The sequence below is a fragment of the Ursus maritimus genome, unplaced genomic scaffold (genome assembly GCF_017311325.1).
Source record: "Ursus maritimus isolate PB19 unplaced genomic scaffold, ASM1731132v1 scaffold_31, whole genome shotgun sequence".
Taxonomy (NCBI): Eukaryota; Metazoa; Chordata; class Mammalia; order Carnivora; family Ursidae; genus Ursus; species Ursus maritimus.
In genome coordinates this window covers 31,792,165-31,816,663 of record NW_024425675.1, presented here as the reverse complement: position 1 = coordinate 31,816,663, position 24,499 = coordinate 31,792,165, and the positions used below count along the sequence as shown (strand labels likewise).

General features: G+C 50.1%; 1 protein-coding gene and 1 long non-coding RNA gene across 2 annotated transcripts; one reads left to right on the top strand and one right to left on the bottom strand.

Moving 5' to 3' along the window:
- Nucleotides 1–284: 284 nt before the first annotated feature.
- On the bottom strand, nt 285–2,735 carry LOC103673983. Its single transcript, XR_571519.2, has 2 exons — nt 2,051–2,735; nt 285–751 (listed from the first exon to the last, which is right to left on the bottom strand). It is a non-coding gene; the product is annotated as an uncharacterized LOC103673983 (long non-coding RNA).
- Nucleotides 2,736–3,007: 272 nt separating this feature from the next.
- On the top strand, nt 3,008–24,297 carry GTPBP4 (GTP binding protein 4). Its single transcript, XM_040645476.1, has 17 exons — nt 3,008–3,108; nt 4,743–4,913; nt 7,695–7,798; nt 7,881–8,017; nt 9,246–9,346; nt 10,933–11,025; nt 11,786–11,977; nt 12,061–12,126; nt 14,050–14,139; nt 14,929–15,039; nt 17,273–17,350; nt 17,625–17,676; nt 18,090–18,190; nt 19,270–19,467; nt 20,747–20,812; nt 22,746–22,889; nt 23,629–24,297. The coding sequence occupies exons 1-17, from the start codon at nt 3,061–3,063 to the stop codon at nt 23,779–23,781; spliced, it is 1,905 nt and encodes a 634-aa protein (XP_040501410.1). The 5' UTR covers nt 3,008–3,060; the 3' UTR covers nt 23,782–24,297.
- Nucleotides 24,298–24,499: the final 202 nt, after the last annotated feature.

Sequence of the window (24,499 nt, the reverse complement as noted above, 5' to 3'; positions counted from 1 at the left end):
GGCTCTGGGCCCCGAAGCTTGGGTGTTCAGACCCGCCTGGTGGCTGAGCAGCTCCTGGCACGTGGCCTGGTGTTCCCTTAGCCCCTTCCCAGTGTCACATGCACCAATGACTAGGAGCAGAGGCTGGTCCACGTGTCTCTTCTATTCATGTGCTAGTCCTCTCCCCTTGCAAGTAGCAAATAACTCGGATCCACATGACCCCCCCTGAGCGACGATTTCATTACCACATGTGGGACCTGAGCATCTCTGCTAAATCTGGCATTTCATAGACTGCGCTGACCCAATAAGGTTTTCATATAAAAATTTATTAGTGATCATCATCATATTAGCACCTCTTACTTTATGCCTTATGCTTTTGCGCACGTGTCTTCATTAGTCACCATGAACGATGCTTCAGAGGTGGGCATTATGTCCCCATTTGGAGAAGAGGGGCCAGGGCTAAGAGCTGAGTCTCCTGCCAGAGTTCACATAACTTGCAGGGGGCAGAGCCAGGATGTGGATTGGGGCCTCGGACTCTTCACCATCACGAGTGTTTATTGTTTTAGGGAAGTGAGATTCCAAACTCATGAGAGAATAGTAAAAATGTCAAAGACCTGTCCATCTTGCACTGACAGGATTTATAAAATTCTCTCACATTTATTCTCTGATGCAAATGTTAATATACCCGCTCTTCGTCCAGCGTCCTGTTTTTTATTTCTTTCAATAAATGGTTCCTCTTCTCTTTTATGTGAACAAATAGACTTCAATTGTTCTGCGTAAAACCAACATCACATATATTGACATTTTATAATATTCACATTTTGAAGAATTCTGTGTCCTCCACATACTGTCTATATATAAGGATTGTGTTTACAGGGCAGTAGGATTCCGTCCCGTTTGCCCCTCAGAGCCATGTGACTTCAGGGAGAAGCAAGCCTGTAATCTCACACTAGCACCACATCACAAAATTGTTGGGAATATCGTTGATACTAAAAAGTAAAGCACTTGGTAAATGTTAACGACCTCTACAAATGTAAGAAGTTGCTTCATGATTGCCTAGAGTGAAGAACTAAAGAAAGGATAGTTGTCTGCCTGAAACAAAGGATCGGTTGGACTTCAAAATAGTGCATTTTTAAAAAGGAGCCAGCCACGTAAGAGGGTGATGGAGAGGCTGAGGGAATGCACGGGCATCCGGGGGAAGGGAGAGTGCGAGCAAAGCTTTGCAGAGCTGTCCTGTGGTTCAGCAGATGACTGGAGCCGGAGAGTCCTAATTATCCCAGAGGCTTCCTGTCGAAGAGCCGCCAAGACATGGGAGGCCTGCTTATCTAACTCACTGACTCGCTGATGACACAAAGATGGGCCTTACAGTTCATAATTGAGACTCGTGAATCAAAATTGTTTTCAACACTGCAACATTTGCAAGTTTATGTAAAAATGGTAAGACTTGTTAAAAGTATCTGAGAAGACGACTGAGGAGCAGAATAGCTAATGGTCCAGAACAGCGATGCTGGGCCAGGCCATCTAGGTTCTAACCCAAGTCAGCCACTGATTGGCTGTTTGACCACATGCTAGTGAGCAGCCTTGCTGTGCCTTGGTTTCCCCACCTACCTCATGGGTTGTAGGAATTAAGTGAGTTCATATGTGGTCAAGTGCTTCGAACAGTGGCACGTGGTCACACCTACAAAGGTTTACCACGACGCACGGTCCTGTGTTACCTGAGGGAGTGGCCACGCTGTTAACAGAAATTATAGTGGTAAGCATCCACTTGCGCCACCCTTATCAACCTGCTCCTCAGTCAGATGCCAGAGGGCTTGTCTCCACCTGCCCCTTGACGCTCCTAACGCACTGGTGCAACCCTCTGCCTCACCTTAGGCTTTTTCTTCTCTGCCCTGTGTTCCTGGGATTTAGCAAGTCCTTTGACCATCTCTTGGGTTTGACCTCACGTTTGCCCCTTGTGCTGTTTCACACTCCAAAGCAACAGGTCAGCCCAGCTCTCCTGTTTCTGGAGTCTGGGGGGAGTCAGGGTGCAGGCTGCCCTCTGGCACAGCACAGTGAGGATGGATGTACTTACAGAGAGAAGATGAGGAGAGTTTCTGATTTTTGGACATGCTGAGTTTGACACATCTGGAATCATGCAGGTGGACATTTCACAGTTGATTGGAAATCCATGCAAGGCAACAAGCTAGGCGACCCTAAAAGAGACTCCAGGGAGGAAGAGCAAGGGGTGGCGGGCAAGCTCCAGGGAGGGCCGGGTGTCGGGGAGTTAACAAAGAGCCGGGAATAGGAGATGGTCCTGGGAATGGAGAGGGGAGGCTTTCAAGCAGAAGAGAAGACGAAAAGTGATGGCCAAGGAATGGCCCTACTGCTTACGGAGAGAGGGACGGAAGGGGTCGGAGAGGCTGGCAGTTGAGGCCGGCTGGGAGGAGGAGCCCAGCAGGCAGGAATCAGACACCTTCGGAGCCTCTGGGTGGGCGCGAGGCCTCAACGGGCTTGGGGACGCAGGCCTGGCCTCGCCGCGCAGACTGCGGGGAGCAGGAGGGGCGGAGCTTGAGCCTCCCCCTCGCACCCCGCCGCCGAGATCCGCTACCGCGTTACTCGCTCGTTAAGGTTTCGTCGCATTCACACGTCCAGCGTCGGTGTGTGCCCCAGAAAACGTAGAGCCAGGGCGTCAGTTCTTGGGGAGCCGATGCCAGTGGGCCACGACCCCGGTGCCCCGAGTCCCCCGGGCTCCTGAGACCCCCCCAAGACCCTCGAGTCCCTCAGGCCCCCGCGATCCCCCGAGTCCCCAAGACCCCCGGAGTCATCCGGGCCCCCGAAGTCCCCGGGACCCCAAGCCCCCGGGACCCCAAGCCCCCGAGCCGGGTCGTCCTGGCCGGACCTGCCCCTCGCCCGCCTCCCCCGCGGATCCCAGCGACCTCCTCCCCGACGGAACTTCGGCCGGGCGGGGGCGCCGTGCGACACGGAAGCCGTGCCTGGGGACGCAGGGAGCACCCGGAAGTGACGCGCCGTCCACGGAAGTCCCGCCTACCCCGGCGGAAGTCCCGCCCGCCAGTCCGCTGTCCCTCGTGGCTGATCGCCGGCATGGCGCACTACAACTTCAAGAAGATCACGGTGGTGCCGTCCGCGAAGGTAGGCGGCCGCGAGGGCTCGTCCGCTCTCGCCTCTCCCCTGCCGGGTCGCCAGGAAAGCCCGAGCCTGTAATTCTGGGACGGGACAGGGTCGCCTTCTCCGGCGGGCCCCCCCCGCGTCCTCTCTAGATTAGAGCCTTCCGGGGTTAGCGGTTCCCCGCGGACACAGAAGGGCAGTCTTCAGGCGTCAGGGCCCTTCCCTCCGGCGTTGGGGTCCCTCCCTCCGGCGTTGGGGTCCTTCCTCAGAGGTTAGGGTCCTTCCCTCTGGCGTTGGGGTCGTTCCTCAGACATTAGGGTCCTTCCTCCGGCGTTGGGGTCCTTCCCTCTGGCTTTGGGGTCCTTCCTCAGAGGTTAGGGTCCTTCCCCCTGGCGTTGGGGTCCTTCCTCAGAGGTTAGGGTCCTTTCCCCTGGCGTTGGGGTCGTTCCTCAGAGGTTAGGGTCCTTCCTCCGGCGTTGGGGTCGTTCCTCAGAGGTTAGGGTCCTTCCCCCGGCGTTGGGGTCCTTCCCTCCGGCGTTGGGGTCCTTCCTCAGAGGTTAGGCCCTTCCCTCCGTTGTTGGGGTCCTTCCTCAGAGGTTAGGGTCCTTTCCCCTGGCATTGGAGTCGTTCCTCAGAGGTTAGGGTCCTTCCCCCTGGCGTTGGGGTCCTTCCCTCCGGCGTTGGGGTCCTTCCTCAGAGGTTAGGGTCCTTCCCCCTGGCGTTGGGGTCCTTTCTCAGAGGTTAGGGTCCTTCCCCCTGGCGGGGGGGTCCTTCCCTCCGGCGTTGGGGTCCTTCCTCAGAGGTTAGGGTCCTTCCCCCTGGCGGGGGGGTCCTTCCCTCCGGCGTTGGGGTCCTTTCTCAGAGGTTAGGGTCCTTCCCCCTGGCATTGGGGTCGTTCCTCAGAGGTTAGGGTCCTTCCCCCTGGCGTTGGGGTCCTTCCCTCCTTTGTTGGGGTCCTTCCTCAGAGGTTAGGGTCCTTCCCCCTGGTGTTGGGGTCCTTTCCTCCGGCGTTAGAGACCTTCTGCGACCTTAGGATCCTCCCCAAAAGGAGGGGGAGAGTCGGGGAAACCTTTATGAAGTATGTGACTTTTGAACGAGCATCTTAAGGATTCATACAGTTCACTAGATGGAGAGTGGGGTACAGGTCCCCAAGCTTGATGTCTGTGTCCCTCCTGTTACTGACAGTGTTGTGGATGCCTGTCCACTTGTCTCTGCACTGGGCAGTTCAAGCAAGAGTTATTTATATTCTCAGTGACTTTCCACGTATTAGGAAATTATAAGCAGTGGATTTTAGTTTTACTTATTGTTTTATGTGCTTTCAAAGTCAAAGATTTGCAAATTGAAATTGCAGGAATTTTCTTCTTTAATGTTTTTTCTGATTTATGCTTGAGTTACCTAAAGTTTCAGAGGGTATTTGGAAGTTAAGGTAACATCAAGAAAGTATGGGATAAAATTTATTTTGGTAGTAATCTGCTAAGTGTTTTTTAAAGGCCGAAACTATGAACGTGATCAAAGTTGAATATAAAAGATTAACGATTAGTTGGAAAAGTGTAGTTGAAAACATGCGGTACTGTTGTTAGTCTTTTGAGAGGGTTTCAGGTAAGTGGATAAAAAGTAGACATTTTTGGTGTACTGTGTCTTATTTTATTTATTTGCAGGACTTTATTGACCTGACGTTATCAAAGACTCAACGGAAGACTCCAACAGTTATCCATAAACATTACCAAATTCATCGCATTAGACATTTTTACATGAGGAAAGTCAAATTTACTCAACAGAATTACCATGACAGACTCTCACAGATTCTAACGGATTTCCCCAAATTGGATGTAAGTGACTCCACGACACGTGTAGTAATGTAAATGTGAGCCATCAGATAATTGGTATTTATAGCTACTTGGTGTACTTATCTGACAAATAAGGAAGGAAACAAAATGATTCACTTGTCAGACTTTGTGAGTTAGTGGCAAAGCTGGGAAGAAAGCACAGGTTTTTTGATTCCTTAGTATTCTTCCTTTCCCCCTGCCAAGCCCCATGTGACAGGGCCCAAAGTGTCTCCTCAGGCTTTCTCTGTCACTTCAAGGCTTGCAGGTACCAACCCAAGCTCTCTCAGAGCTGTGCACTGTGAATCTGGCAGCTCAGCAGCTTACGTGGGCTTCCTCTCCTTCCTCTTTCCAAGACTTCTTTTCCTGTGGCCTCAAGTTATGGCAGTGGCCTGAGGTCCATCACTGTTTGTGATCCTGTCGCTTCATCAGCCAGTGATGGTCAGTTCAGCACTGACCTCTTTGTGGACTGGTGAGAAGAAATTGTGTGGGGGAGCTGTGATTTGTGCAGTAAGCTAAAACAGTTGAAATCTTCACTCCAAAGCATAGTCGAGTTTGCCTGTTGAGGAAGCTGTAGAAAGCAAGAGCAGACACTGCTTATGAGGTCGCTGTGTAGGGTCACACAGCTGCAAGGTGATGAGGTGGTGAAGGATGTAGGGTGGGGTCAGCAATACAGGGTGAGAGCCTAGATTTGCTACTGTCCCACAATAGTCTGTAAAGGTAGGTTAAGGCGTAGGGGGAAAGTTGGTTTAAATGACAGGAGTTTCTTTTATATTTAAGGTGACAATATTTGTTTAAACAATTACAGATGTGCTTAAAATAAGAGTAGAGATTTCTGCTAGCAGACAGGCATGCACTTTCTATGTGTCTCCGAGGCATGCTACAGATGCTCAGTAGAGGCTAGTTGAACGAGTGAATAGTTTCTGGGGAAAGGATGGGTACCGTGGAAATTACCTGGAAGGAAACAAGAATGAGATTACTGGAACCTGGTGTGATATTCGGAAACACCTGCTTTGAGCAAACAAAATGCTGTGGACTAGTTAGTACCAGATTTTTGTAGTTCTTTGTAAGAAGTTTTATCTTTCTTCATCCTTGGTATTTTTTTATACAAATAGAAGTTTAAATTTGAGAACATTCTATTCCTTTTTTGTGGGGGAGAGATCGAGAGAGCATCTGAAGCAGACTCCACACTCAGGGTGGACTTGGGGCTCGATCTCACAACCCTGAGATCACGACTTAAGCTGAAATCAAGAGTCAGATGTTTAACTGACTGAGCCACCCAGGTGCCTGCCCCCTGCTTTTTTTTAAAGTAGAGGTAGCCATGTGAGAAGAATTTTAGAGTAGGAGGTTAGAGCAACTGCGTTTGCAGCATGATTGATGTGTCTCGGGTTCTGTTCAGGCCCTGGGAGCACGGCAGTCATAGAGTCCCTGTGATTTTCGAGTGAGGGGAAAGATGGTAAACATGGAAATCTGCAGCGTGTCAGATGAGTAAGAGGGGAGTTTGTAGCAGAGGCCTGAGGGCGGTGAGGCAGTGAGCCGTGGGGCTGCTCGAGAACAGCACTGGAGGCACAAACAGCAAGTGCAGAGGCCCCTGAGGAACAGGGCGTGATGTCTTTGAGGAACAGGAGGACCCAGGCGGTGGGGCAGGGTGTGTGAGAGGGAGAGTACTGGAGATGGCTCAGAGAGCAAGCAGATGTGTTGGCCAGCCGGCTGGTGCAGGACTTGAGTTCTGGCTTAAGACTTCCAAGTTGAGCCTGGGACATGCTGAGCTTTACTTACCTTTTGCAGGATGAGCAGCCCATGGGGTGGGAGACCACTGGAAGGTTGATGCACTGCATTAAGCAGCTGGTGGTGGTGAAGAGTTGAGTGCTTGGGAGGAAGAGCTAATGGGTTTGATCACAGCACAGGTGTGGCCCGAAGCACCTTGGACAGTAGAGTGGCCATCCATCCACGTGGGAACCAGGTTGGGGGGGGAGGTTTGAGGAGGAGGAGGGCGGTTTGTATGCATTGATCAAAGTGTTGGTAAGACATCACACAGAAGTGTATGTGGTCTGGAGCCTTACGAGAGGTCTAGTCTGGAGATGTCCGTGCCCTTAGATGCACGCAAGGTCACCCAGGACGTGAGTGTGGAGAGAACAGTGGTCCCGGGAGCTCTACTGTTGGGTGTTGGGTGGGAGCAGGAGCCTGCAAGAACCAGAGTCATTCCCGGAGGCCAGTTGAGTAGAAAGCATCAAGAAGCGTGAGTGGCCAGCTGTGTGCTGTGCAGAGCGCTGCAGAGGAAAGGAGTTTGGGGAGGGGCTGATCTGATGAGCTGTTTTGATGGACTGGTGGAGACAATCCTGACTACCCTGGGTTTAAGGGAAGAAAAGAGCCTTTCTTCATGATGGTTGACAAGAGGGGAACAAAGGAGTAGAAGGATTGCAGGTTCAAGGGGGCTTGCAGACTTTTAGATTTGGGGGGGGCGGTGACAGCATGTTTGCAGGCCTGGATTCAGGTCTTGAGAAGTGGGGGAGGAGTCTGGTGCACAGATGGAGAGTTGGCTGGGTGTGTACATGGGGTGAAGGGGCACGTCTTGGGCCCAGGCCAGGCGGGCAGGTAGAGTGACCCCTGAGTTCACTTAGATGTTAACTAAAGAGTCCTCAGTTGGAGAGATGGCTGGGAAAAAGATGCCGGGGGCTTGAGGAGAAAGGAAAGGTGGGATGTACTTCCCTGGGAAATTATCCTGCAAGTGTTATTGACGCATGGGATGAGAAACCCTTGCCAAAAGACACTTTGCTTCTATTCTAGGATATCCATCCATTTTATGCTGATTTGATGAACATCCTCTACGACAAGGATCATTACAAGTTGGCTCTAGGACAGATAAATACTGCCAAAAATTTAGTGGACAAGTAAGGTATTTTCTTAATACAGTATCTTTCAAATTACTGTCTAAAGCAAAAACCTTCTCACAGTTGTTTGTACTTCTGTAAGTGTGGCCAAAGATTACGTGCGGCTCATGAAGTACGGAGACTCCCTGTACCGCTGCAAGCAGCTGAAGCGCGCGGCCCTGGGGCGCATGTGCACCATCATCCGGAGACAGAAGCAGAGCCTGGAGTACTTGGAGCAAGGTACCCGGGATGCGTCCGCAAGAAAGCTGTCTAGTGTGTGCAGCTACGCTCCTTGATTCTCATCAAGAACTCCTCTTTGGAGTATTTGTTTTTGTTTTATTTTAGATCTAACAGGGTCAAATTAGTTTCCCTATCTAGCGTATGAGAAATTCTGACAGGCTAACTATTATTGAAAAAGTAGCTGGTAGTTAAAATGCTTCCAAATTACTAGTATTATTAAGAGACTTTTTTTTTCATATTTAATACATAGGGCACATACATTATAAATCACAGGAAAATACCAAGAAGATGTGTAAAAAATAAAATGACCCGTAGTTTTAACCTCTTGATGTTATACTTTTTTTTTTTTTTTAATGTTGCCAAAAAATGCAATATGGGGCGCCTGGGTGGCTCAGTCAGTTAAGCATCTGACTTTTGGTTTTAGCTCAGGTTATGATCTCAGGGTCGTGCAATCAAGCCCTGTTCGGGCTCCATGCTCAGTGGGGAGTCTGCTTGAGATTCTCTCCCTCTGCCTTTCCCCAGCTCGGCGTGTGCACGTATACTCTCTCAGATAAATAAATCTTTAAAAAAAGCTTTGCAGTAGGTGTTAGCACAAAATTGCTGCTCCAGTTTCGTTACATGATAGTTTTATTTAAGAGCATAGTTCTGAATTAGCGTAGTACCTCCAAAGAAACAGTTACGAGCCTTTTTACTTATATTTTTAGGCTACAGATGTTTTTAAGTCATTGTTCCCTCTTCCTGAGCACCTTGCAAGTAATTTGTAACAAGTTGTCCTACTTGACTGCTTTGACAGTGCTTCCAAGGATCCGTCTGAGGGTAGGCCAGTGGCGTCACTGTGCCTTGTAGACACACCTGGTCCTTGCGTGGAACTAGCCCACTGCCTAGGCAGGAAGCGGTGGTGCGCGCGCTTGCTTCACAATCGCTTTCCAGATACCGTCTCACTTAGTAAGAGTGGTCTGGGCACTTAGACATGTTTCTGGCTCCACATTTGACCTCTTGACTAGGATTCTGGGTACAGCCTGATTTGGGAAACACTCTTGTACTGTGGTGCATCTGCAGCTAATCCTTTTTCTATTCATATTTTTTTTGTCAACTTGTGTCATAAGTGTTGGAATGGGGTTAATAAAACCATGGGCCAGGAGTACAACTAAGTGAAGCAGATCGTAAAGTTTGACTTTCTCCATTGTTCTTATGAAATTTAAGTACATGTAATATGAACTTCTCACAGTGCGTCAGCATCTGTCCCGTCTGCCAACTATTGACCCAAATACGAGGACCCTGCTCCTGTGTGGATACCCGAATGTTGGCAAGTCCAGCTTCATCAATAAGGTTAGTTTGGGGGTGCCTGGGTGGCTCACTTGGTGACGTGTCTGCCTTTGGCTGAAGTCATGATCCCAGAGTCCTGGGATTGAGTCCCAGTTCGGACTCCTTGCTCCGCGGGGACCCTGCTTCTCCCTCTTCCTCTCCCCCTGCTTGTGCTCACTCGCTCTCTTTCTGTCCAATAAGTAAATAAAATCTTTAAAAATAAATAAGGTTAGTCTATATCTGGTGATAACGCAAGTGACTAAAGACCTGAGGCCCAAGGGCTGCTGTGTCCTGTCCCTGTGGGTTGGAGGCTGGCCGGCCGGTGAGTCTTTGAGTCAGTACTGCTCTCAGCGTACACAGCCCTTTACTCGATGGGAGGATCGAGTCTGTCTGAATCCACATTTATACTGCTGTTATGAAAAATATTGTAGTATTCTGGTACATGTTCCATGAGTTTTTTTGGGATTCGAGACATTCAAGTGTGGGAGCGGTGGCACCAGGGGAGCTGGTGAGGACTGACTGGCTGCACTTGCTGAATTGGGCTTCCTGAGGTATTTCGTGGGTGTCACTTTGCTTGCTGGGTCACCTCTCACATAAAGAATTTGGTCCACGTCATGGGGCTGAGTTGCTGTTTACTTGAGCTACTTTATTAATTGGGACTCGAGGACACTGTTTACTTGGTCCTTCAAGACAACTTTGCTGAGCTTCAGGGACCCGGACAGAGTAGAAACAGTGTGTAAGGGGCACCGAGTGGCTCAGTTGGTTAAGGATCTGACTCTTGATTTCTGCTCAGGTCATGATGTCATGGTCGTGAGATAGAGCCTCACATCAGGCTCCTGTTCGGGGTTTGCTTGAGGTTCTCTGTCTTTCTCCACTCCTCCCCTTGTGTATACATTCTCCTAAAATGAATAAATCTTAAAAAAAATAAAATGTCAGTTCATAAATAAAATAAAATAAGATGTCAGTTCACAGCCAGTGAGACCTCAGGTGCCACACAACAGCAGTTACGTATGTGCTACGGCTGCTGCCAGGAGCACTTCCGCTTGGAGCCCATGTGCAGGTTTTTCTTTCGTCCCCAAGTGGTGCTGACACGACAGGCTGAAGCTTTGCAGTGTCTGAGCTGATGGCTCAAATGCTTGCGAGCCGGTGGCCACTTAATCCCTTACAATGAAACAATACAGTCGAGTTCCTCGTTGCACTGACCACATTTCGAGACTTGGTGGGGACGTGTGGCTGGTGGGCCCGGTATCAGCAGGTATAGAGCATTTCTGTCTTCACAGCGAATTTGTTGGGTGCTCCTGGGGCTGGGGTGGATCAGAGCAGAAGCTGACGGACGTCCTGCAAGTATTGGCCCCCCACACCCCTAATACCTGATGAGGACTGTTCCTGCCCTGGCCCAGTGGCAGGGGGACGTGGATGGAGCTTGTCCGTCTGTCAGAGAGCAGGAGCTTCTGTCCTTAGCAATGTAATCGTGCCAGGTCTCTCTCCTTGTTTGGTCTTTTTTTAATGCCAGAATCATTCATTTCAGTAACATGTAGGTGCCACATTTACCTTCTCTGAGAGAAAAGAAGGAACTTGCATGACTTGAAGTTTTGATTGTTCTGTTTTAGGTGACGAGAGCCGATGTGGATGTCCAGCCCTATGCGTTTACAACCAAGTCTCTGTTTGTGGGGCACATGGATTATAAGTATCTGCGTTGGCAGGTGAGCGCTCTCACCTTTAAACAGAGAGCACACATCCGGGTGGCTGTTAACAGGGTTTGATTTTGGGGATCCCTGAGTAACTAGAGTGTCTCCCTAATTCCCAGTGCGCTTAGGGGAAGACTCTGAGGAGGTGGGAGAGATGCTCGGGGTCACCAGAAATGGCCCTGTAGAGGAAACTCCCCTGAGCTTCACAGCGGCGTGGGGGCGGTTCTCAGCGAAGCAGCCGGTGGCCTGTGTGGATGTCTGCATTACATTAACAGGGGTGCTTCCAAAGAAGTCGTTTCTGACCCTGTCATTACAAATAACATTTATTAGCCGTTTAAAAGCATGGAGCAGTTTCCAGAGAATTTCCATTTTATAAACGATAAAGTCATCCCTAACACGTGGGAGTGTTTGCCAGTTCTTCCGTTCTGCTCAATCGGGGCCCCTGGCTGGCTTCGTCAGTAGGGCATGTGGCTTTCAGTGTCCGGCTCGGGAGCTCAAGCCCCGTGTTTGGCATAGAGCTTATGTTTTCTTTAAAAAAAAAAAAAAAGTCCTTTTGTCCAGGTCATTGGCTAGTTCTTTAGTGAGCTCCGCGGTGTCCACTCATCCCCCCTTTTTTCTTCATATTTAAAGCTTATTTGATGATGGTCAGTTGGGAGACCTACGTTTTATGTAGTGGTTCTGTGAGGGCTGGTTTGGGTGTTGTGTGCCTTCTGGGATGTGCTGGGCAGGAGGTTTGCGGGTATCTGTGCTCTGGAGTAACACATCTGACCATTAGGTCGTGGATACCCCAGGGATTTTGGACCACCCTTTGGAGGATCGGAACACCATTGAGATGCAGGCCATCACGGCCCTGGCTCACCTGCGCGCCGCGGTTCTGTACGTGATGGATCTGTCTGAGCAGTGTGGGCACGGGCTGAAGGAGCAGCTGGAGCTCTTCCAGAACATCAGACCGCTCTTTATCAATAAGGTGCCTACCGTGGGAGCCAGGGCTTTCGTTTATAACCCGTGCTACGAGGACGGTAATGGCATTCCTTGTCTTCCCTGTTCCAGCCCCTTATAGTTGTCGCAAACAAGTGCGATGTGAAGAGGTTGGCTGAGCTCTCCGAAGACGACCAGGTACGTCACCGTACTGCTCTGAGTACTTCCGACTGACTGCACACCTCACTTCAGAGCACCGAAGTTTAGGAGGGATTTTAGCAATACTAGTCCAGGTTATTTTACAGTTGAGCCGGTATCCTCAGTGGTTTATTGGTGGCAGACTAAACCTGGCCTTTCCTGACCTCTGCTCTGCCTTCAAGGCTGTGGGAATACCCGTGCGTTCCGCAGGATGGTGCATCTAACCTAGGGAAGGTCCTACCTTGCTGCCTTCGAGCCCACAAAGCACCTTCACATAGGCCTTGCCTCTTTGGGCCTCGGACGGCCCGGCGCACTGAGCAGCACCTGCAGAGTGGGGGTGTAAGTAGGAGGGTTCTGTGGGTGTCACGTGCCTGCTGCACAGACTGGTGGGAAAATGAGTTTGGGAACAGAGTCGAGTGAGTGAGTGAAGAGGGAAGAACATCTGTGAACTTGCCGGAACTGTGAGTATTAAGTGTTCGCTGTATTTTCTAGGGGCAGGTAAGGTGGCTAGCCCTCATTGTCCACACAGCTCACGCTGCAGCCGTGGAGAAAGTTTGCACTAGCACAGAGGTTTTTAGACTCGTGGGTACACCTAGGCCTGCAGGGTCAGAGCCTAGAAGGTGCCTCGTGGGGTGGGTCACCCTGGAGCTTGGAGAAAAAGGGCAGTAGAATAACCTCACTGTGGCCCCATCTCCTGGAGCGGGTGTCACCGACCAGCTCAACGTGGAGGGTCTCCAGGGGTGGTGTGCTGTCCCTTCCCAGCACCTCTGTCTTGTACTAGTTGGACATCTAATACTTGCTAAGAGTAAGGCTTTTTAGACAGCCATGCTGGTTTTTCGGGCACTGCAGCGTGTTCATTCTATTACTAACTAGGTACACACGAACATCAGAGAAGTTGCTTGGGTTGGGGAGGAGCCAAGTCCCTATAAGTGATCTCTGGTTTTTAGGCGCCTGCACTGGAGGGTGGAGAAGAGGGTAGAGTTGTGGAGCACAGAGGTCAGGGTGTGCGTCCTGCCAGGTGCTCAGGTTTTGAGGGTGGGCGTGCCCAGGTCCCAGCTCTGTGGTCTGCGAGCCATGACGGGGGAGTCGTCTCCGTTCTGGAGCTGCTGGTACTACCAACTGCATCCCTGGGGGGGTTGTCGGCAATGCTGTCAGGCAAATTGAATGAGATCGGAAAGCAGGTGGGCGGCAGATGCCGTCGTGGTGGTACTGTTGGGTTCGCCTGATGGCTCGGCCTGTGCCGTGTGCATGGTGCTCTGGCTTGTCACTCGTCTCCTGTGAGATGAGTGCGGTCACTGTGAGCCCAGGTAGGGGCAGGCAGAGTGTCTGGACCACAGGCTAGTCAGACCCTGGTGTCCTTAAGACCACTGGTCTTTCCCGGGGAGGAAGAAGTCTCCCTGGGAAGTCGGACCCTGTAGCGAGGGTGGTGGCCTTGCTCGTGACAAGCTTTCCCGTCAGGGTTGACCTGCGTCTGGACAAGGGGGTGCTGGTGGAGGGGTGTACAGGGGAAGCCCCTCGTTCCAAAGCTGACTGATTTATACATTTCTGTGTTGTTTTGTAAGGAATTCTCTTAGGTTGTAGAGGCCAAATGTATGTAAAAATAGAACTGAAAACATTCTTTAAAAAATTCTGTAGCTTGATGTTGCCGGGTTCCTTTTTAGAAGATGATGTCTTACAGAAGAATGTTCCAGGGAGCCTCTGGTTTGCTTCTGTAGTCTGGTTTGATCTTCCCAGTAATGGGTATTAATCTCAGAAGAATATAGGGAAAGATCAGCATTTGGGGGAAAAGTCCTTTAGAAGAATTTAGAAATGAACCACGGACATGCTAACTAGCATTTATGGTACCTGTGTGAAGCAGTAAGAATTGTTCGTGGGGAAGTGGAGATAAATAACGGCTCTCTCGTTTTTCTTTTGTCTTCCCAGAAAATATTTGTAGATCTGCAGGCTGCAGGGTTTCCCGTGGTTGAGACTAGCACCCTGACGGAGGAAGGGGTTATTCAAGTGAAAACGGAGGTCAGTGCTTCGTCCATCCCTCTGCCACCTTTGTCGTCAGAGGAGCTAGTTGTTGGGAAGGGAGCGTTCTCTGCAGGTGTCGTGGGCAGGGAGTCCTCAAGGCAGCCACGCGGGAGAGCGTGCGTGCCGCACTGACCCTGGTCCCCACCCGCCCACTTGAACGTGGGGCTTGAGGGGACACTCCGACCTCCGCACGGGTGACTTCACTTCGTCCACTGCCTGCTGTCCTTCCTGACCTGTCAGGAGGGCTGTGGGAGCTGTATGGTCGCCGAACTTGTGCAGAAGTTGAAGGAGCAAAAGGAGCACAGAGAGAGACGTTTCCTGTGAGGTTTCAGTGCGATTCTGATCACTTACGTTGTTGTTTTTATGTGAAATAGAAGGGAAGGGCGGGTCTGATGCGGTTGGCTCAGCTCTGGTGCTCCAGTCAGAGTCCGAGGGGGGCCGTGAACCTGCTGGGGCCACAGCACCAGGGTCGCTGGTGGTGGGAGCCAGGCCTGGAAGGGCCGTCGGGTGTTGTCTCGGTACTGCCCCAGCCTGGGCTGGCCTGGGAAGGGGGCCCTGCTCCCTCTTGAGTGTGGCGTCTGCCCTGGGGGGGTTACATGAACCTCAGGGTGATCCCCAAGACGGCACCAGCCACTGTAACTCCTGAAGAAAAGGGTGTAGCGGGGTCCAAAACTTTGGAACATGGTGTGCTGGTGAGCGGGGGGCCCTGGTTTCTGCCCTGCACCCCGGCCTCTGGCCCCAAAGGTGGGATGCCTTGTGAGTCCAGCCCTTGTTTCCTTATCTCAGGCTTGTGACAGGCTCCTGGCTCATCGAGTTGAAACCAAAATGAAAGGAAATAAAGTGAACGAGGTGCTGAACAGGCTGCATCTGGCCATGCCGAACAAGAGAGACGACAAGGTGAGGTCGGCCTTCCCAAGAGGCTGCGAGCCCCACCCGCCTCAGGCAGGGCTCGTGGGCACTGTGCACACTCAGTGGAGTAGGAATGACGTCGTGTGTCCTGACGTACGAAGTGCGAAGTGCGGGGGCAGAACCTGCGTCTCACTCCCCTAGAGGCAGTTATGTCTCGTTCATCCTCCCATTGATCTTCCTGGTGTGCAGGCATATTGAAGCTAGAAGTGTATCACATTCCTTAAAATGTTTTGTTTTCTGGGGCACCTGGGTGGCGCAGTCGGTTAAGCGTCTGACTCTTGGTTTCAGCTCTTGTCGTGATCCTCAGGGTTGTGGGATCGAGCCCCGTGTCGAGGGTTGGGGGGCAGTCAGCACTCAGCCGGAGTCTGAGATTCTCCCTCCCTGTCCCTCCCACAGTGCTCTCTAAAATAAGTCAGTCAGTCTTCAAGAAAAATGTTTTTTCTTGGTTTTCTTGCTGTTACAGTGCTCCGTTGCACACCTTTATCCTTAAGTCTTTGCTTTTCGTTGCAGACGTATACGTAGAGTGAGTTTTACGGTAGGGAGTTGAGACGGTCAGTGTCCTCCAGACATGTCCTCCTGGGTCATGCTGTACGTTTCCCGGATCTTTGACGCTGAGTGTTCACTCACGTCGGTCTGATCCATTAAAGGTGGTCCCATTGCTGGGATTTCCTTCATGATTCATGCCGGCGAGCATTTTTTTATTCATGAAGATTTTATTTTTAAGTAGTCTCTACACCCAACATGGGGCTTGAACTCACAATCCTAAGATCAGGAGTCACATGCTCCACCAACTGTGCCGGCCAGGTGCCCTGTCAGGCAAGCTTTTTTCATGAGCTTATTGGCCTGTTAGTTCTTCAGGTCATTTTTCTCATTTAATTTATAATTTATACTCATATAATTTATACTCATTTAATTTATAGTTTTTATGTAAGGGAAATTAGATTTTGATATGTTCTGTAGGGCTTTTTTTGTTTTTCTTCTTTGGTCACTTTTTGTTTGTTTTAAGCTTTTATTTATTTGGGAGAGTAAAAGCGAGGGAGAGAGATCCCAGAGCGAGAGGGAGAAGCAGACTCGCCACCTAGCGGAGAGCCTGATGTGGGACTCGAACCCAGGACCCTGGGATCATGACCTGAGCCAAAGGCAGTCATCTAACTGACTGAGCCACCCAGGCACCCCAGGTCGTTTGCTTTTTGATTTGGGTTTCCTCTTTCAGTCTCAGATTATACTTTTTTTTTTTAAGATTTTATTTATTTGACAGAGAGAGATACAACGAGAGGGAATAGCAGCAGTGTGGGAGAGGGAGAAGCAGGCTCCCTGGAGCCCCACACGGGGCTCTATCCCAGACCCTGGGATCATAACCTGAGCCAAAGGCAGACACTTAACGACTGAGCCACCCAGGCACCCTTTAGATTATACATTTTTCAAATACATACCATTAACTAATATTAATACTTTTTTGCGGCTATTGGGTTTTGTGTCATGCACAGAAAGACCTATCATTCATTCCAAAAATATTCTTTAAAAGTATTTTTCTTCTATACTTGAATGGTTTCATGTTTTTAATTTTACCTGTTTTGAACAGAAGGTTTTGCTCAGTCTTGCATTTCTTTTGTTCTTGGGAAGGAGGCAGCTTCCCAGCTGTGTTTTTGCCGGGCTAGTCATTTATCTCAGAACTAATGATCGAATCCTGTATCTTTCCATTAAATTCTGTGTACTGGGTTTCTGTCTAGATTGCTTTCATCTGCTTTGTTTCTCCTGTGTTGCTTTTTTGTTCATAATTTTTCTTGAGAATCTTAGTGTTTATTTTTTCCAGGTAAACTTTGGCAGGGGCACCTGGGTGGCTCTGTCAGTTGGGTATCTACCTTCGGCCCAAGTCATGATCTCAGGGTCCTGGGATAGAGTCCGTGCATTGGGCTCCCTGCACAGCGGGGAGTCTGCTGCTCTCTCTGCCTGCCGCTCCCCCTGCTTATGCTCTCTTGCTCTCTCTCTGTTAAATAAATAAATAAAATCTTAAAAATAAATAAATAAATAAACATTGGATCAGCAATGGAGTTTTCCTGTTTTCTTGCCCAGCTGGCCCTGTGCCCCCGCCCAGTCATCTGCTGGTTTGTAATTGGTCTGGCTTTGCAGAGGGGGAGCATGCCTCTGGTTTTTCACTCTTGTGTTCCTTTTGCATTCAGCAAGGTATTTCATGTAACTCTTTCTGGTGATGTCTCCTCAGGAGAGGCCCCCTTTCATCCCCGAGGGAGTGGTGGCACGCAGGAAGAGAATGGACATTGGGGAGCCCAGGAGAAAGCAGGTAGGTCTGCTTCAGGGGTGCAGAAGGCCACGTGTACACAGGGCGGGCACAGAGAATAACACTGGGGGTGGTCGGGCCCGTCCTGTCAGGTTCTGCAAGCACGGATGTGAGTGGTGGGGCTTCCCGGACATGGGATCTGGGCCACACAGGCGTTAGAGGAGTGGGCTGGTGGGTTGGAGAAGAGGTCATCTCCCAGGGGCGAGGAGGGGCTCAACACATACGCACCTGGAAGGCCAGCGAGAGCTGATGGGAGTGCCCTGCCCCTGTGTTGCAGGAACGAGACCTTGAAGTGGAGCTGGGAGACGATTACATTTTGGACCTTCAGAGTAAGGGCTGACGTCTGGGTCAGGAAGCTGCGGGAGGGCCTCAGTGCCCATGCGCCCCGCAGCTGCGTCTTAATCCCTTTCTTAGAGATGAGGTTGTGTGCGGATGGCTTCTGAGGCTTCTTGTGGGCGGTTTCGGGGGCTTCAGGAGGAGGGTGGTGGTCAGCTTGTGTGGTGCGTGGGTGCCAGCGCAGGCCGCTGCTGCTGCTGGCCTGCCACCGCTGCCTTCGTCTCCCACTCTGGGCCTGTGGTCCGGAGGTGCTGCGTGACCCTGGGCGTGTGTTTCTTCGCTGGGGTGTTGGGTGCATGTGCTCTGTTGTCTTCCTGGAGAGCCGTGTGTAAGAAGTGATTTGGGGCACACTGTGGTTGAGGGTATTAAAAACTCTAGTAAACATAACGTTTCTTTTCTTTTTCAGAGTACTGGGATCTGATGAACTCCTCTGAGAAATACGATAAGATACCAGAGATTTGGGAAGGCCATAATGTAGCTGATTATATTGATCCCGACATCATGCAGGTCTGTGTCACTTGCTGAATTATGTGATTTTTATTCTTTATGTGACTGTGAAGGTACCAGCGTGACTGTTGGCCTACCTGGACATGTTGCCTGTGTTCTGTCTACAGCGCAAGCCTCCCCACCCTGTCACCAACAATCTACTCCCGCCGAGTGTCCTGGAGACCCCAGGGCTCTGGTCGGAGCCACAGCCTCCTTTGTGGGGCAGGTGTACTCTGTGGGCCTCGAGCTCCCTGTCCTCCGGCTTGACTCGTTCTTGCCTCCTGGAGCTTTGCTCCTTGGCGGCGGCTTCCTCCGTGGCTATCTCTTAGCAGGTTCCTCTTCTTTAAAAAACAGAACCTTTCTTAAACCCTGTGTTCTCCTTTACTTGTTCTCCTGCTCCTCTCTCCTCAGTCAAGGTTTTTGAAAAAATACAGAGTATTTCCTGTCAGTGCTCCCTCATTTCCTGCTCCTTCCCAAATGCTGCCCTTCCTTTACATTTTCAGTCTGCAGGCTGCTCTGCTGGGCAGGCCCCTCCATTTGCACGCTGAGGCCCACACTCCCAGCCCCAGGAACCCTGTCGTGGGCTCCTTTAAGTAATCTCTGCACCCAGTGTGGGGCCTGAACTCAGGATCCCGACATCAAGAGTCGCACGCTCCACAGACTGAACCAGCCAGGTGCTCCCATAACTTGTTTATTAACTGTAGCCAGCAGTGGCGTCTGTGTTTGGGGATGGCCTTAGAATGGGCAAAGGGGATGTTGTAGGTCCATGTCAGCTCACATTGGTAAGTTCCTAGTTTTTCCAGTAGGAGGTGGTCTCGCGCATGCACGTGTGGGTGTGGGTGTGGGTGTGGGTGTGTGTGTGGTGGCAGGGCAGGTGGTTCGGAATGAGGGAGGTGACGTCTGCACATTTCACCTTAATGTCTGCAGTAATTGTTAGTAAAGAAAAAGAAACGGCACAGGACAGCTCACGGGGCGTCCCTGCGAAGAACTGGGCACAGGTGCTCATCGCCCCCCGAGAGGCCGAGGAGAACCAAGTTCCTGCAGGAACATCGCTACACTTAAGAGTTTTTCATTGTGCTTAATGATAATTCTTTTTTAAGAAATTGGAAGAGTTAGAAAAAGAAGAAGAGCTAAGGACAGCAGCAGGCGAGTACGACAGCGAGTCTGACAGTGAGGACGAAGAGATGGGGGAGATCCGCCAACTGGCAAAGCAAATTCGGGAAAAAAAGAAGCTGAAAATTCTGCAGTCCAAGGAGAAGAACACACAGGGCCCCAGGATGCCTCGGACTGCTAAGAAGGCAAGTTCTGTGTTTCCAGAGTGCCAGGACCGGCTTGTGCGGTACTGGATTCTCATACAGTCATTGCTAAATGCAACATTTGAACCCAAATGTGGCCGTGGCCGTGGGATTGCACATACTTTGTTTTGTTGATACATACTGGCGTTTGCGGTGGGTTGAGCCCTGGTCTGCTGGATTCTGCTGATGGCCCCTTTTCCTGGTGAATTTCGGGTTCACACTGTTGAAGTCAGACTCTCTGCAGCTGAACAGAGTAAGGTTGTGATTGGGATTTGTGACAAAAGCCGTTAGTTACCATGTGCCTGTTCTTTAATTTCTCTGCGAGTCAGGACTCATCTTTTGCCATTTACAGAAACCTAAGCCAGTCCAATTTAAATCCTCGGGCAATTTCTTGGCTCCTGTGACTGGTTAGGATAGTGAGAGTCACACTTTAGGCACAAATTATTCAAGTGATATGACAATTCTTTCCAGTCTCAGCCCCATCTTTATAGGCTATTTCTCTCCTGCTCTGTGCTCGTCAGGGCGGCAGGTGAGCCCAGGTCCTGTGGGCGAGCCCTCAAACTGAGGGATGTGGTAGAAGGATGGCATGAGGGTCAGCTAAAATGTGACAGGAGAGGAACGGTAAGTGACGGTCCAGACACCTCAGTGGATGTTAGTGTGTCTGAAATACTGTTTTCCTGGGGCGCCTGGGTGGCTCAGTCGTTAAGCATCTGCCTTCCGCTCAAGGCATGATCCCAGCGTTATGGGATCGAGCCCCACATCAGGCTCCTCTGCTGGGAGCCTGCTTCTTCCTCTCCCACTCCCCCTGCTTGTGTTCCCTCTCTCGCTGGCTGTCTCTCTAATAAATAAATAAAATCTTAAAAAAAGAAATACTGTTTTCCTGAGATGGGAAACAAGTGGTTCTTGGTAGACTGGACATCTGTGTCCCCAGTGGTGCTCTGTGGGTTTGGGAGGAGACGCCGCAGCTGGAGTTTGCGTCTTGGGGCACATCATGTGACCTCAGCGTCAGGGACCCTGCACGCCGAGACTCCCCTGCAGAGTTGTGCAGAATCCAAGGACGTGATGTGTACGTCATCTTACATGTGGCCACTGCCTAGGAGATGTTGGTTTTGACGGCTTTAATGAGTGCCCAAAAATACAAACGTGAGCTCGATTAAAAGATTTAATTCCTAGAAGAAACGTATCCTAGATCATTGTAAAAGGTGCATTGTCCTTTGAGTTTTCTTTTTTTAAAGCATTTCATCAAAGTAATTTTGCTTAAATCCCTTCCCCCCGTGTTCAGGTTCAGCGGAAAGTCTTGGAGGAGGAGATGCGCAGTCTGGGTGTTGACATGGATGACAAAGACAAAGTAAGTGCGTGGAGATGGCCCTGGGACACGTACGGGTCTGCCTTAGGACACCAGGCTCTTAGAAACCCGGGGCTGGCAGAGCTGCTTACGGAAGAGAGGAGAACTTGGAGCGTGTGTGTCGAGCGGCATTGGAAGTGCTGGCTGAGAGCTGAACGTGCTCGTCCCACCACCGTGCGCGGGCCCCTTGGGATAGTTCAGGGCACTCAGATCCAGGGACCCTGCTGGTGGTGCAGGGGCCATTTTCAGCCTCCAGTCTTGTTCCCGCGAGAAGAGTTGAGGGACGCCTTACTCACTCCGTGTGGCCCTGAGCATGGGGCGGCCTCAGTGCACTTTCTTTGTGGGGTTTGGTTTTTTTGGTTTTGGGTTTTTTTTCCCCCTTTTTGTCAGTTTTTTATCCTGTTTATGCCTACATCATTTTCCATTTCAGGTTAATGGAAAATACGAAAAATACCAAAAACAGGAAAGGAAAAAAATCACTTGTGTTTACAGCACACAGAAATAATCTAGGTTGACATGCCGTTTATACGTTTTTATTTGGCTTTTTATGCAGAGGGCTTTAATCCTTTTTTTCTTTAAAATGTATTTATAACTGCATTCTGTATATCATGCCTGTTTCTCACTGTGGCATAGCATTTTCAGGATAAGTTTTGAGTAAAAAGTCTTAGTTTATTCTTGGCTTCTTGGGCTGGTCATTGTGTAAAAATTCATTTGCTGTTAACTCAGAATATAAGGTGATGTGTAAGAAATATACAATGAAGTAAAAGTAATTTGTGTTGGGAAGAATACAAGTTGGAATAGAACGTCAGAACAAAACATAAACTTATTTTTAAAATTTTTAACTTGAACTTTGATTTTGGTGACTGAAGTCTTCAGGTAGCGTTTTACTTTAGTGACCACACAGATCTGTGAGGGTGCGTTGAGTCAGCATGAGAGGAGCTTGGGCTGTAAATAGTTCAGAACAGTTTTCCTGGGGGCCCAACGATTAAAAGGTATTTCAGATAACTGTTGGAATTCTGATTTTTTTCTTTGATGAATTATGTTGCAGCATATGCATTTTTTAAAGATTTTATTTATTCATTTTGGAGTGGTTGTATGTGAGTGGGAGGAAGGGCAGAGGGAGAGAGAATCTGAAAGACTCTCCACTGAGCATGGAGCCCAATACCAAGCTTGATCCCAGGACCCTGAGATCATGGCCTGAGCTGAAATCAAGAGTTGGATGCTCAGCTGACTGAGTCACCCAGGCCCCTTTGGAGCATATATATTTTTATATAAAATAATCTTTTCATATTCTGGATTATTTTATTGAAACAGATTCCCAGAATTAGAATAACCAAAATCAAAAGACAGCATCATGTTAAAGTTCTGGGTTAGACTGATTCGGATTTTTAACTAGCAACGTGTGAAGGCGCCCTGCTCACATGGTGCGTTATCTTATCGAACATGTGATTGCTTATCGCGTGCAGGCTGAGTGCCTGTGCGCCTGTCGAGGGCACAGACAGGGAACGGGTGAGCAGGGCGCCCACCAGTGGGAGCAGAGCTAGCCGCCCAGGGGACAGTCGGTGTGTCTGCTTATCCTCAGCTCGGAGCTTTCTGAGGGCTGTCCCCTGTGTTCAGGTACATAACCCCAGAGTTGCAAGGAGAGGACACTGTACATGTGAAATAGAAACGGGTGTCAGTCTCATGATCAAGGGTAAGGGACAACATTGTGGAATGGCCAGCTTTAAGTAGATACTTTCTAATGGAGTTAAAATCCTATATGTAACATAAAGCAGTGTGTTAACTGAAAAAGAATATTTAACCAGTAACTAATGTGCGTTTAAAGAGCTTTAGCTTATTCAGTAATGTCTTTCAAAACTCTTCAGTGTCTTATCTCCTGTCGGTGTAATTTCGTGTGTGTGACCACAGCCCTGAATTTGCCATTCGTGCTTTTCAGGCCCATTATGCCATCCAGGCCAGAAGGTCCCGGAGCGTTACTAGGAAGAGGAAACGGGAGGAGTCTGTTCCACCCACGTCTGCAGCCCGCAGCCGCAGCTGCTCTCGGACTCCGCGGGATGTCTCTGGCCTTCGGGATGTCAAGGTTAGTCCCTTTTAGTCCCTGTGATGTGTGGTAAAAAACAGTGGCCTCTGCTGGTGACTCATGGGCTCAGGACACACCCCGCAGCTGTGGTTCAGAGGGCAGGGACCACAGGTGGGGCTGGGGCCCTCTGAGAGGCGAGCTCAGTGTTCTGCACCCTTGCCCTAGCGGTGTCCTCCCACAGGTGGGTGGAGGCATGATGTCCTAGGGCACCCTGCTCACAGCCTGGGGCCAGAGTCCCTGCAGGGAGCGGTTCTGGTCAGTCTTTGGGAAAGACACTTTGGATATATACAGTCTCTTTCATTGAAACTTTTTTTATTAAGTAAATACAGAAATGGTTAGTTTCAGCATTTTGAAAGCTCAGGTACAGGAGAAAGTCTGTATATAAACTGGCAAACCATTTACTTGATGGAAGCCTGAGATTTCCATCTCCTAGAAATCTGGATTTTAGTACCAGTGTTGCCAGATAGGAGCAGTATGGTTTCATGGGCTGTGTTTTCTTGTTTATCTAAGAGAGAGTTACAGCCGATGGGCCTAATCTTCCAGCTCCTGCTAGGCACAGGACTTGTCTAGACAGAATGTTCTTCCCATCCTCCCGTGCACAGGCTTGAGTTCTGCAGCCCCTGGGCCCCAGGGCAAACTGCAATGACTGACCTCGCAGAAGAGATCTGGACCGTGAAGACAGGCAAGGCCCGTGGAAACTCGGTAGCTAACGTGTGTTGTGTGTTCTTGTGTTGCACAGATGGTGAAGAAAGCCAAGACTATGATGAAGAAGGCTCAGAGGAAGATGAACCGCCTGGGGAAGAAGGGAGAAGCGGACAGACATGTGTTCGACATGAAGCCCAAGCACTTGCTCTCCGGAAAGAGGAAAGCTGGTAAAAAGGACAGGCGGTAGTGGCCTCTGCAGCTGCAGTGGTCTGGCTGGACGGGGTGGCGCCCGGCCTGGCCTGGTGTGGTGTGGGGTCCCGGGGTCGGGGTTCCGGCCTGTAAACTGCAGACAACGAGGAAGCCGGACGCTCTGGCTGCTTGGTCTCGGCGGGTGCACGAGTGCGGGAAAGTGTTCGCGCCGCCGCATGGCACAGGCCTTCTGAGTGGACGGTGCATTCTGTGTTTGATGGAGTTTTGATTGCTTCAGATCTGCAGAAAAGGGAAGATTGATTGACGTGAATGTGTGTTTTGATGGAGAAAAGTCTTACTCTGTTCTGCAAGAGGGAACTTTGGTTCATGTGTGTCTGGTCTGTTTTTGCAAAGAGAACTCCTCTGCTTGTGAGCAAGGGCAGAAGGCTGCCAGCCCTGCCTGCTAAGAACGAGTGCCAGCGCTAGATGATTTTCTCGTCTTTCTGTGTGATGTGTGTGCCCTGGTAACCTCTCTCCATCTAGTTTATCCAGAATAAACTTCTGAAAGAAAGTGGTTTAGGTTGACTTATTTAGGTGTTTTTGGCTTAGTTACAAATCACTGTAGTTAAGCCAAATGGAAAGGGAAAAAAATAAACCAACTCTTCTGTTTTCAAAACAAAAAGTACTTCTTTGTGGGTAAAATGTTACCTCAGGCTGTGCAGCTCCAAGTGTGGCCTCTGCTGCTTGGCGGGTCCAGCGAAACACACCCCCAGCAC